Genomic DNA, 13,429 nt, shown 5'->3' with positions numbered 1-13,429 from the left:
AGGGCTCATTTGGAAATAACTTATTTAGTTGAAATTGAAAATTATTTAGTTGAAATTGAAAATTTTTTACTAAAAGTACCGTAGATAAAGTTAAAAGTTAGCTGAAATAGTATAATATAACTCATAAATAATACCAAAAAATGCATTAAAATCTATAAATAGTAACAAAATAAACTATATAATAAAAGAAACGGCCCAATATAAGCTATCCTAAACGTAACCATAATTTATCAATTCATTCAATAAACATGCTGTGTTAGAATTAATGGTTTTGACATGATTATTAAATTGGTTATATTCAAATTTCTTTTTAATATTGTTTATAATTTGATAATTGGATAGAAAAATTTGAACCTTAAGTGACTTCCCTAAAAAAAAAAAAATTACTTAATTAAGTTACAAAACACTTGTTTCACATATTTTTTTTGAAGGGGATCAAATATTTTATTATTATTTATTTATTTATTAATTTTTATCGAAAAGGATCTTGAACTTTTCTACCCAAAAAAATTAAAGTTTGATTTAAAAAAAAAAATTGGGGTTGGGGGGGGGGGGTTGGGTGGGGTGGGGGGTGATGAACCGTAAAATGGAATCTACGCTAAGAGGAAGCAGCACGTGGCGGACATGTAATGGTTTAAAACCCTAAAAGTGGGCCCCACACCTCACCTAAACGCTCTCTCAAATTCGAAACCTATAGGAAAGCGCGAAATTTCAAGCTTCCAATCTCTCTCTCTCTCTTTCTTTGTGTGTGAGAATTTAAACTTTGAAATTGAAAGCGCATAAAAGATTGTCTCGAAGCGAGAGAGAGAGAGAGATATACAGAGAAATTCGTGCCCCCTTTTTTAATTTCTTTATTAATTAAAAATAAAAATAAAAATAAAATTTGAATTTTATTTGTTTTTTAGCTTTCAAAAATTTAAAAACATTACACTTTAGTAGTTTCTAAAATTGTTGCTATCTCATTTCATTTTCCCTCAGCTCCACTCCTTTGTACTACTTAGTAAGTTTCTACTTCTTCTTCTTCTTCTTTCAAAAATGTGGATTAAGGCTCTGTTTGGTTGCCGCTAAAACTCATCACAAAACGTATTATTGAGTGAAACTCTTGGAGTCTTTGGTTTTCGTCGTTGTTAGATCTCTAGGGTTTTTCTTTTTGATTTTTTGTTTAAGTTTTGTTTGGTTGCTGAGAAAAATTAAGTAAAAAAGAAAAAAAAAAGGAAGGAAAGAAAGAGAGAAAAAGAATGGGAAAATTCATAACTTCTAAGTCTTCTATGTCCTGATGATTTTGGCTAGTTATAATAATTCTAAAAGTAAGTTTTGTGGTTTCTTTTTTCTGAGATTAAACTACTACTATCTTTGGCTTAATTTTTCTCACTAACCAAACGAACAGTTAATGTGAATGTGTAATTTGTGTTTCTTTTTGCCATACATTTTCTCAGGAGCCAAACACAGGATTGAGGGTTTCTTTTTAATTTTGTTTTGGTTTTTCCTTTCTTAAACATTATGATAAAACTTGTAAGCATGTATTGCTACAGTGCACGCATGTTTCTTTTCCTTGCATTTTTGTTTCGTTTCTGTTTGGTTGCTAAGAATTTTGAGGATAGGAAAAGTAAAGAAGAGAAGAAGAATGGGAAAATCTTTAAATCCCATGCATTTTTTTTTTTGTTTTTTATTTATTATTTATTATGATTGTGTTAACTTCCAAAAGTTTTAACTTTTTAGCCTCAAATTGCTTTCTCAAATAATTATTGTCTTTGGAGAGTGAAATGTGAATTTGTAAGTTCTAGACATTTTTCACTGAGCCATTGTATGGTTTGATTTATTTGAAGATTAAAATGTTTGCCATATTATCCATATTGTTATTAGTTTCAAGCATTCATGGCTTAAGTTGAGCTTTCACTGAAAAAAATGTTAACTTTGAAAGGCGAAATTTACATATCAAACTGAGTGTTGATGTGAATGCATAATTTCTAGTTTTCTTTTCTCTGACTTTATTTTCTGTCTCATTGTAGGGTTTGATTTAATTGAAGAGCAAAATGTTTGCCATCTTATCCATATTTTTATTAGTTTCAAGCTTTGATGGTAAAAGTAGAGCTTTCACCAATGTTTTAACCCATCAACAATGTAAACTTTGAAAGGTGCAATCTGTGCATGTTTAGAACTTTGGTCTTGATTTACATATCAAGATGAAGACACATGCACATATGAAAGCGCGAGGAACCACTAGGGTGAACGCACAGCAGGTGATTTTTGAGCTAAAACATAAAGTGGTTATCGCGCTGAACAAGCTTGCGGATAGAGACACATACCAGATTGGTGTTGATGAGCTTGAGAAAACTGCTGAATGTTTAACCCCAGATGGGATTGCCCCGTTTTTGTCGTGTATATTGGATACTGATTCAGAACAAAAGAGTGCTGTGAGAAAGGAGTGTATTCGATTGATGGGTACATTAGCGAGATTTCATGAGGGTCTTGTTGGACCGCATCTTGCCAAGATGGTTGCTAGCATTGTTAAGCGGCTCAAGGACCCAGATTCTATAGTGAGGGACGCATGTGTGGAAACAGTTGGTGTTTTGGCTTCGAAATTGAGTAATCGTAGGGGTGAGACCGATGGTGTCTTTGTTGTGTTAGTGAAGCCGCTTTTTGAAGCTTTGGGTGAACAAAATAGGCAGGTGCAGTTGGGTTCGGCATTGTGCTTGGCTAGGGTCATTGACAACAGTCATGATCCTCCAATTTCAATCTTGCAGAAGATGTTGGCTCGGACCACAAAGTTGCTCAAGAATCCACATTTTATGGCAAAACCAGCGGTGATTGAGTTGAATAGAAGTATTATTCAGGTCAGTTTAAACTGTAGCACAGAAGTTGATTTGCTAAATTGTCTTTGATTTTTTCTTATGAATTATGATTTGGTATAATGAGTTCAAAATTTAGTTTATTTCTTAACCTAAGGCCATAAAATCAATAAAATAGTGTGTCAACATTTTTTAAGGCATTTGTTCTATTTACGTAAGTTTTTTAGTGTAATTGGTCTAAGAAGGGATATATTTGAAATTAAATAACTATTGTTTTAATTATTTATATTCTTTTTCTTTTTTGATAAATTAAGTGACATTTGTTCTTAAAGGGACAAAAATTTCCAGTTTCAATATTGATAGTTGTGAACCTATGTCTTTCCAAAAGGCCATCCACAGTGTCTGTACCTATTCCTTTTAAAGAAGGAAATCCTGTTTTTTAGTGCTTTGTTATCTTAACTATAAAAGAGGAAGCACAAGAAGAATGTTTGTTCTTTGTTCTAATTATGAAAAACAGTGTGATCATCATTTAAAATACCATTTGGCATAGGCTATCAAGCTGCCAATCAGCCTATTTTGGATACCTCCTATATTTTCTCTTATTTCTCTACTTCCATTAAGTGATTTCTTTTTAACATTCGGTTTGATTGTACATATATCTTTATTTTTTCTGTGAACTCTCAATTTAAAAAACATGGAGCTTTTCAATCTCTACTTCAGGTCGGGGGTGCTCCCACACAAAATATTCTATCTGGTGCAATGGCTGGAATCCGAGAAGCTCTGAAAAACAGTGACTGGACGACACGCAAAGCTGCTTCTGTGGCATTAGGGGACATTGCTGCAACTGGTGGATCCTTCTTGGGATCCTTTAGGACTTCCTCCATCCGCTCTCTTGAATCTTGTCGTTTTGATAAGGTTAGTTTAATAAATATCTACATTCAGAGAAGTTTCTTGTCTTCCAATTGATTAAAGTGGACCCTATAGATACTTCCTGTGCTTCTTATAGGTTAAACCAGTTAGGGATGCAGTACTGCAGGCCCTACAGTACTGGAGAAGTCTTCCAGGGCCTGATACTCCTGAACCTTCAGAAGCTGGATCTTCTATAAAAGGTTTAGTGGCTGATGTCCATTGATATGACATATTTGTTTAGATAGGTCTTATGTTTAATGTTGATTATATGCTCTGGTTAGTTGCATTGTTTTTCTTGTAGCTTTTTTAAATTTGTTCATGTTGCTTTGTAAGCCTTGCAAATCTGTCAAAGAGGAATCAGAAATTAAAAGCATCTTTATGGGGTCATGGATATTTTAGTGCTGCATGGACTACAGTGTAGCTGTAGAAATAGTTTTAAGTACTCCAAGTAGAATATGATCATATAGGGAATGTGGAACACTGAGTTTAGTTACTTTAAGGCAGTAATTCATGAAGTGGAACTTTTGAAATAGGGTTAATTTCTGTATGCTATGCTTAATCTAAAATATGTTCTTGTGATCATTGGTATTGGATTCAGGCATCTGGGAAATTAAACCTCGGCTCAGATAATTGTTGGCTATAGTGTATATCATTTGGTCTGTTGATATATAATTTTTTCGAGAAGCAAGGTAATTTAGTGAAAAGAAGGAACACCACCCAGTACACAAGTGTACTTAATTGACCTTTTTCTGAGCTTGGGTTCAATTACCCATATGCAAGAGTTGCTACACTCATAATCTAACATGGATTGTTAATTGACCTGTTATTCCAGATTACATAAGTTTATAGAAAGACAGAAAGTTAGAAGGAAAGGAACTGGTGCTTATGTAAAGCAAAGTAGAAAGGGGAAAAGGTCATGATGGGAATATGATAATGTCTGATCATTCTTGTTATTCATCTTTTATTGTTAACCTGCCTTGGTTGATAATATCCTATTCCTCTTTATTTTCATGAAAATTCTATGAATTGTAAGGAATTTATTGGGCTACGTTAAATTGGAATTGCAATTTGCAATGATTACTTTAGTTTATAAGCTCCTGTGCAACTTTTAATTATGTGTGTCATCTTTTCCTGTATTAGTTGTTCAGTGGAAGGAAGTAGAGAAGTGTCATTTTATACTGTTTTGAACTTCTTTGTCATATTAAATCTTTTACCCAATTTGTTCAACAGAGCAAGTTATAGAACTTGGAACTATGATGTGGGTATATGTTTACATTCTCTCTTTCTATGCTTCCCTTCAATGTCATTTTTATCATACAATTTCTGCAGAAAATTATTGTGGAGGTGACTACAGTGATCTCACCAGTACCAGCGAGTCTGGATGGAAGGATGTCACCCTCAAGAAAACTGGTACAGGCTCAACTAAGGGCAGGGCTCCTTTGTCTATCAGAAAAACATGTCAAAATTATGTGGAAAACCCTAAACATTCCAAAGCAGATGATTGGCAAATTGAAATTGCTGTTCCAAAAAGCCATAATGTTTCTTTAGCAGAATTTCATAATGAAGAATCTGAGGGTAGTTCTGTTACCAAGACGTTAGAAAGAATGAGTGCTGAAGGTACAAGCCCACAGGATACTGGGTATGAATATGTACCAATGGATGACAAACAAGAATGTTCTTCTGTGTCCAATCTTACTACTGATAACTTTGAGACCAAGTTTGTGACAGTTTCTCATGAATGCCTTGAGGAAGGTGGTCTACTCAAGCCAATCCAAAGAACTCAGAGGTTTGCAGCTGAAGAAGTTAGTAGTGAGGAACAAATGTACTTGGCAAAGAGGCAGGATCGTAGAAGTCTTGATTCTACTGTTACAGAGTCTTGTACCCAAACTACCCGTGGATGTTGTTCAGAACTAGCGAATGAAATGGTTTGCATTCGAAAGCAACTTTCGGAGATTGAAAACAAACAGTCAAACCTAATGGATCTCTTACAGGTAAACACTGTAGGATTCTTAGATGGTAGTATAAATTTTGTACTTAATTGTTGGTTCAGAGCTCCTAGATATATAACACATAAATCATTTTTTTTATAAACAGCCTAAGGCACCCAATTAGACTCATGTATAAGATCTTCTCTGCTAAATATGAGTATATAAGATTATAGAGTCGTGTATGAGATCTTCTCTGCTTAATATGAGCTTATGAGATTAATTGATCTCTCTAAATTGCCTTAGGGCATAAATGTAACGACTGGTACATGATTTCTGCATCCCTCTTTCTATTAGTTGTTCTTTCTTCACATTCAAGAACATCCACGATCTGTTACATTCCATTTGCAATGTTTATCCTATCATACATGCCATTTTGTCGTGATACTTCTTTGCCATCAGCATGGGCAACTGTCATATGTATTAAAATTTTCTGCAGGTGTTTACAACTGGCATAATGGATAGCTTGACTACAATACAATCAAGGGTGGTAGGTTTAGAACATGTAGTTGACAGGCTAGCTCAAGATATTGTACACGGGGGGAGATATTCTGATTCAGCAAGCTCCAAACTCTTGAAGCAGAGCCAAAGTGTGCATTCTCCGCGACTCTCTACGTGCACACCTCGACCATCTGTTGATATTCGCAATAGACAGCCTTCATTGTTGTCTGTAAAAAGTTCTGATATTTGGGATGAAAATGCAGTTGGAAGGTGCAGGTCAAGCAATTCTGCTAAACAAGGTACAGATATTTGGACAAATTCTGAGGTGAAGATCACTAGGAATCCTGCGGGGAAAGTCATGCAGAAAGGTTCTGGTCCGGGAATGCAAAATGTTGGTTGTGGCCAAACAAGAAATGCTAGTGCTATTTTTGCTTCAGCTTCTAGTACTAATGTCAGAAAACATGGTTTAGAAAGTAAGAACAACCTTTGGAAACGAGTGAAAGGTTATTTATGTGAAGGGGACCTAGACTCTGCATATGTGGAAGCTCTCTGTTCACATGATGAACTTGTTCTGGTTGAGCTACTTGATAGGACTGGTCCTGTTCTGGAAAGTTTGTCACCAAAGACTGTTAGTGACATTCTCAGTACTTTGACATCATATCTCCTAGAGCAAAGATTTATGAACTCCATAATCCCTTGGTTGCAGCAGGCAAGTTGTTTGTACACATTTACTTTCTATGTTACCGTGATTGTGGGTGCTGGATGTTTATACCATGCTATTTAGGGTATGTTTTGATACCATTTATTGTTGAAAACTAAAAACATTGTAGCAAAATAATTTTTAAATGTGTGAATAGTGCCGTAGGATCCAATTTTAAAGAAAAATTTGTTGAAATCCGTACTTGCGGGTCTCGTGAACAGTGCATGGGACCCACACAAAAAATGCAGCCCATTCACAAACGCAAATGCGTTTTGTATCCAAACTAACACTCAATGCTTCCTAGGGTACTTAATTGAACATAAAATACTTGGTTGTGTTCTTGCAAGTGCATACTATTGTTGTAAAGGGTGAGTGTTTTGGTTCATCTAAATACTTAGGGTAATCAAATGGGAACTTGGTTATTATTGGCTTAATCTTAAGTGATTAATCCATTACTTACAACTGTTTAGGATTTATCAGAGTGTAAATCGGATTATAACATGTAAATAGAATTGTTTATGATTATATATATATATATATATGTAAACTTGGCAAGATATTAGAAAATAGAAGTAAAAATGTTAAATGAAATACTGTAACTTACCCTCTTAACTTGTCCTGCCAAGGGAAGAAAGGATATTTTTTCAGTAATTTTCAAAAAAACAAAGTCACATTGATATGCCAACACCTTCTGCTATGAACTTTTCATCGACCTCTCCCCCTCATACACACTCACAGATCTGTATACATTTTTGTGCATACATATGTATGTTCATCCACAAAGACAGTTGGACACGCACCCACATGAACACACACTGATGCAGGGAGCACAACCAAAATTGTTTCAGAATTAATTATTTTTATGCTTTCTTCCAGATCTCATTTTTGAATTGGGGTTTTAATGTTGTTGAGAATTTTATGGGATGTAATTGTGTCTTAATGTAATCCCTGAAGGCTAGTAAACAGAGGCTTTAGGAATGGTTTGAAAGGGTGCAATTTGAGTAGAGAATATCCTGAGTGAGATTTTGTCTCAAAACTCTGTGGTGACTCCAAGCACTTCTAGGTGGTGAAGCCTAGAGTTTTGTGACTCATCCCCTTTTTGCGCATTATTTTACTCTTTGCACTACTAGTGCTGCATCAAACACGCATGTCGCACACGCACACATGAAGACTCAATTCTGTCATTCCTGTGAGTTTTTTTTTTCATGACTATTGCATATGCAGAAACACTTAGAAATTTTTTTTCATGACTATTGCATATGCAGAAAATCTAGGAAATTTTAATGAACTTATAATTTGTATAATTAGATATATCAAATAATTGGTAGAAAAACAAGGATGCAAGTAATGAACCCTTAATCCCTTATCCCTGAACCTCTCTCTGTGCTTTGTATTACCGTGATATGTATGTTTGACTTTATGGGCACTACTTTGCGTTATTACTGCATATTTGTGCCCAGTGTAAATTAGTTGTAGAGTTCAGAGAGAAGATTACGAAATAATAACATTTGCAAACTGTATTTCCTACATATGATTAGTTGGATATTTGTAATTTTGTTGGTTCTCAGTGTTTCGTGCTTTGTAAATTAGATGTAGAGTTCAGAGAGAAATTCTGAAATAATAACATTTGCAAAACTCTATTTCCTACACATGATTAGTTGGATATTTGTGATATTGTTGGTTCTCAGTGTTTCATGCTTTAGATAACCTCATAATGATCCCTTTTTCTTTCTCATGTTTTTGCTCTTTGTAATGTAAAATTTCACTCTATAAAGAGTAAATAATAAGTGCATGCATCTCTTAAGTTAGAATTGATGATCATAATATTGAATGATAATATAAAAATCAAATGGCGTGTTTTCAGTTTTCCTTTAATCTATAAAAATGAAATTAATCATTAATTATCGTAATAACTTCTATATCTTCCTACATATGATTAGTTGGATATTTGTAATTTTGTTGGTTCTCAATGTTTCGTGCTTTGTAAATTTGATGTAGAGTTCAGAGAGAAAATTCTGAAATAATAACATTTGCAAAACTCTATTTCCTACACATGATTAGTTGGATATTTGTGATATTGTTGGTTCTCAGTGTTTCATGCTTTAGATAACCTCATAATGATCCCTTTTTCTTTCTCATGTTTTTGCTCTTTGTAATGTAAAATTTCACTCTATAAAGAGTAAATAATAAGTGCATGCATCTCTTAAGTTAGAATTGATGATCATAATATTGAATGATAATATAAAAATCAAATGGCGTGTTTTCAGTTTTCCTTTAATCTATAAAAATGAAATTAATCATTAATTATCGTAATAACTTCTATATCTTTAGATGGCCATGCTTGTGGTAAATCTGGTTACATATTCAGTTACTTATGTCAGAGAACATTTAAGTATTCAACTTAAATGGGCTAATTAAGCACATGTGAAATGATTTACAAAAAATATAATAATACAAGTTATGACATGTTATACATGATATACTTTTGGTGGCACTGGCAGCCTAAGCAACCAGTTTAGCTTTCATAACATAGAATAGTCAATGAATGGGAATTTTATGTGTGTGTGTAGGTTAGAATTTTTATAATTGATCATAAAAATTCTGACCAATAATTTGCAATCTGAAATCCTGTGCTGGAATGGGGAGGGGATGTGAGTGAGCAAAAAAGGTAGAGATATTATGCAAGAGGCAGGAAGGTGGTCAGTTTTGGCTCCAAACTAAACTACCCATCTATTATGCTGTGGTTCCTAGTCCTTAATAATGTGATATGGTTTGCTTTCCTGATTTTAATAATTCTGTTCCTGATTGTTGAGATTATGATGGCATTGTTTTCATTAAAGTAAAACGGGTTACACATTTTAATAGAGCAATTCGGGTGTACTGAACCCTGATTTAGTTGTAATCTCACAAATGAAACTCCATGCAAAGTGAGACAGCAAAAATGAGCCCTCATTCAATTCTGATGTCACTTATTGCTGTTTTGAATGTGTCTTTCAATTACTTAAACTCACAACTAACTGAGAATAAACTAAAGAGCGTAGTTTCCTGTCTTTGACCATTTATCATATCTGCTTATGTACGAATGTAATTAATGTCCCTGAGCAAATTTTTAACCTTTTTTATTTCCTCATTTTAGGTTGTGGACTTAAGCACTATTCATGGACCAAATTACCTTGTTATTTCTGCAAAAGCAAGGCAAGAATTCTTGTCTGCAATTCAGGAGGCTATGAACATGGAGTTTTCCAATCCTGCAGAGAGAAGATATGTTACTCAACTAGCAATGAAGTTCCACCATATATGGGGTAAGCTACCCTCCATTTGACTACTTATACTATGCAAATATCGCATTAAAACTTACACTTTCAAAATTGTTATTAGGAGTTAAGTTCAATCCAGGTTGAGGTTATGAGAGAATCGGGAAATGTAAATTTCTTTGAATATTTTTGTGCTAGAAAAAATATAGTCGAGTCTAAAAGGCTTGACAATCAATTGAATCACTTAATTGTCAGACATTAGTAATACTTAAAAACCAAGGTTGAACATGAATTCCTTCTCCCATGCTGTGCTACAAATTATATCTCTATTATATTGTCTATATTTTGAATTTCTTGATTGTATTGATCCCAACCGTCAAAATGAGGACGATGTCTTACTGTGGGAAGACTAATTTCTCTCTCCCTCAGAAAACCAATTCATTCTATGTCAATTCCTAGTTGAATGCTTATTTATTTCATTTGCATGGATTTGAAAATTTTAGAGTCTGCTTGGTTGTGTTGATTAAACAACAGTTTTTGTTGTTTAAACAACAAAACATGTATTTCCACAACACTTAAACAACGTTACTAGAACAACATTACCAATCGGGCCCAACTTAAATTCTCATGTGATTTGTTAACTGTTCCTGATTTGAAATTAATAAAAAATAATGACATTGTGGTTAGAATGACTTATGCTCATTTCAGTTTGCCAACTACCTCTAGTAGCAAATTTGATTTCTTTGTGTAGTTGATGTTTGCCCAATGTAAAGATCCTTAGAGTGGTGTTCATCTCAGGAATTTGACATATTGTTTTTGTCCTGTTTTGGTTTGCTAGACATCATTTGTGTTTGGAGTAATAAATTACTATTTCTTCATAAGAAAAAATTATAATTGCTGTTTTTCTTTCTTTTATACCTGAGTTAAACTTTTAATGTGTTAATTAACTTTGTTTCCCAATTAAATACTGAAAATGGAAAGGTAGTGATAAGATTGTACAGTGAATGAAGGCATGTAATATATTCATGCATTATGTCCTTGGACAATTTAGAAAGCCAGTAATTGCATCTCTAGTGATTCAAACATTCTCCATTTGCAATGTATTTCTTTCTGGCTGAGACTAGACCATGTGGTGCTGTTTGCTTCTGATTGATATCTCAGATTCCAATTATTATTATTTTTTAGGTGATTTCTCCTCTCAAAATACTAATGTTTTACTCCCAACATGTAGCTTAGACTTTCAGTTTTCTAATGATAGCAAATTTGGAAATAGTTTTCTTCTTCTGAAGATGCGACTGACAATGAGATTTCTGTGTCCATAGGAAAATGTTCCTGATTTCATGTAGGAACTCATTGTGTGCAGTAATTGTAAAGTTGAAGAATTGTAGCCAAATGAGATTTTGTAGGTGCATGGTCATCTCAACAACGGTTCACTTGTGCTTTCTGGTTGGGCATCACTTGTTTAGTGTAATAATATTTGAATTGTCGTAAGTTCCATTGTAATGACCAAATCCTTTGTTTTCTGTTATCAGTATACCATGTGTTTGGTTTTCTGTCGGTCTATGAGATGTACCTGTGATGAGGATTTTTGCTTGATTATTATGTTGTGTTTCTTTGACCAAATTAAATTCCATCTGGGGGCGTCTTGTAGCAGAACTTTTTTTTCTTTTTTTCCCAAGCTAAACGATAATTAGTCACCATAACTCAGAGCAGTTCCACAAAATGACTACACGTACTATGGCTAATGTAGCAAAGAGTTTTGTAGTTTAACCGGTGCCGTGTTTCAAATAAAGACGTCTTCCCTGTTGTAACTATTGAATTATCTAATTTATTCAATAATTTAGTTTTTTATTTTTATTTTTTTTGTAAATTCAATAATTTAGTTTCTTCTGTAATAAATTAGGTGTTTTTATACTAGTAATTTTTTTTTGATCTAACAGTGAAGCTTTTATTATTATTATTATATAATGGTAGAATATTTTGATTTCTCCAGTGCTAAACTTTTCAAGCTAAAGTTCTCGCAGGAGGTAATGGTGCTAAACATCATAAGCCTGACGCGCTGCCTAGCAGTATTACATTGTTTAGATGATTAAAATCTAACTTAAGAAGTTTCTAATTTTACTAATTATGAATTATATTCTGGATGGCTTCCAATCTATTTTTTTTGGTATTTATGTTCTGTTTTGTATTAATTATGAATTATAACCTCTACATAATAAAATAATGATAATAATATTAAACTCCTGATGATCATGTATGGATGAGATTTTTGCAAATTACATTTGTTTATTGCAAACATATGGATGCCTATGTTGTTGCATTCCATTTAAGATTTGGAATAGGCGTAATTGGATCTGCTTTTTACACCTCCCTTGTTATTTGGGACTTTATTCATCTCCTTAGGCTTCTATTGAATAGAGAAATATGTTTGATTTTCTATCTTTTTGATATAAAGCATTCTTTGGATAATTCAAATTGTAGCAATTGGATGTTTGACTTGAGCCTATATGACAAGACCAGAAACGAAGGATCCATTGGAAAAATTATTTATTTTTATTTCTAATAGGAAGAACAAAAATTTAATTGAATAGGTTGATTGGCAAATAATGATTTGAATAGGTTGAATCTCTATGTTTTCCCAAATAAAAAGATAAAATAATTAGATTTGTCCTTTATCTACTTGTCAGAATTCAATATAATACATTCAATTAGCAGTTAAAATTAATTGCTGATATTTTATATGCTTTAAATTATTTGATACTAGTAGATTGGTAAGGATTAAAGTTCACCCAATCACTTGATTTCCATGCTTTTTTTCGGAAAGGTTTGTTGATGGGTTGGGCGGGCCGGTCCACCCCATTTTTACTTGGCTTATAGGCTTGGTGGATTAGGCTGAGTAGGTTGTTGACTGCTCAAAAGATCAGGCTGAAAGAGAAAACCCCGGCTTATGGGTAATTCCTATTTTATCTTTATCGGGTTGGGCTACTAGATTGAGTCATATGCTTTTTAAATAATTTTTTCTTTTTCTAATTTTAAATAAACAAATTGTTCAACTCTTATTTATTTATATATTTTTTAAAAATCAAAATTACCAAACTACTAGCAATATATATATAAAACATAATTTATCATAAATATTTTAACCATCCAATAATTAAGTGCGTGGTATTAAGGTATTTCGATGGGCTGGCGGCTACTGGACCAATCTATGGGTCATGGGCAATTTGGTAACCCTTAGGTAAAAAATAGTTTTTTTTTTTCTTCTTATATTTAACATAATTATAAATTTTAGTTAACATGAAACCTTCTTCAAAGTCAACAAAAGGTAAGTGAAATTTTTTTTGGCACCTC

At 33.3% G+C, this 13,429-nt stretch overlaps 1 protein-coding gene across 2 annotated transcripts; it reads left to right on the top strand.

The window, feature by feature from the left end:
- The first annotated feature begins 896 nt into the window (after positions 1-896).
- Positions 897-11,731, top strand: LOC115968368 (TORTIFOLIA1-like protein 2). 2 transcript variants are annotated; one of them, XM_031087752.1, is made up of 8 exons: positions 897-1,000; positions 2,010-2,834; positions 3,510-3,704; positions 3,796-3,898; positions 5,028-5,689; positions 6,123-6,833; positions 9,961-10,126; positions 11,401-11,731. In XM_031087752.1, exons 2-8 carry the CDS (start codon positions 2,184-2,186, stop codon positions 11,412-11,414), a joined length of 2,502 nt encoding a protein of 833 aa, XP_030943612.1. In that variant the 5' UTR covers positions 897-1,000; positions 2,010-2,183; the 3' UTR covers positions 11,415-11,731. The 2 variants fall into 2 exon arrangements, with proteins under 2 accessions (XP_030943612.1, XP_030943613.1); XM_031087753.1 differs by lacking the exon at positions 897-1,000 and adding an exon at positions 1,027-1,307.
- The last annotated feature ends 1,698 nt before the right edge of the window (positions 11,732-13,429 follow it).

This window comes from Quercus lobata, chromosome 11 (assembly GCF_001633185.2).
Source record: "Quercus lobata isolate SW786 chromosome 11, ValleyOak3.0 Primary Assembly, whole genome shotgun sequence".
In the NCBI taxonomy this organism is placed as follows: domain Eukaryota; kingdom Viridiplantae; phylum Streptophyta; class Magnoliopsida; order Fagales; family Fagaceae; genus Quercus; species Quercus lobata.
The sequence above is the reverse complement of the archived record's forward strand: the minus strand, read 5'-3'. Positions and strand labels throughout refer to the sequence as shown.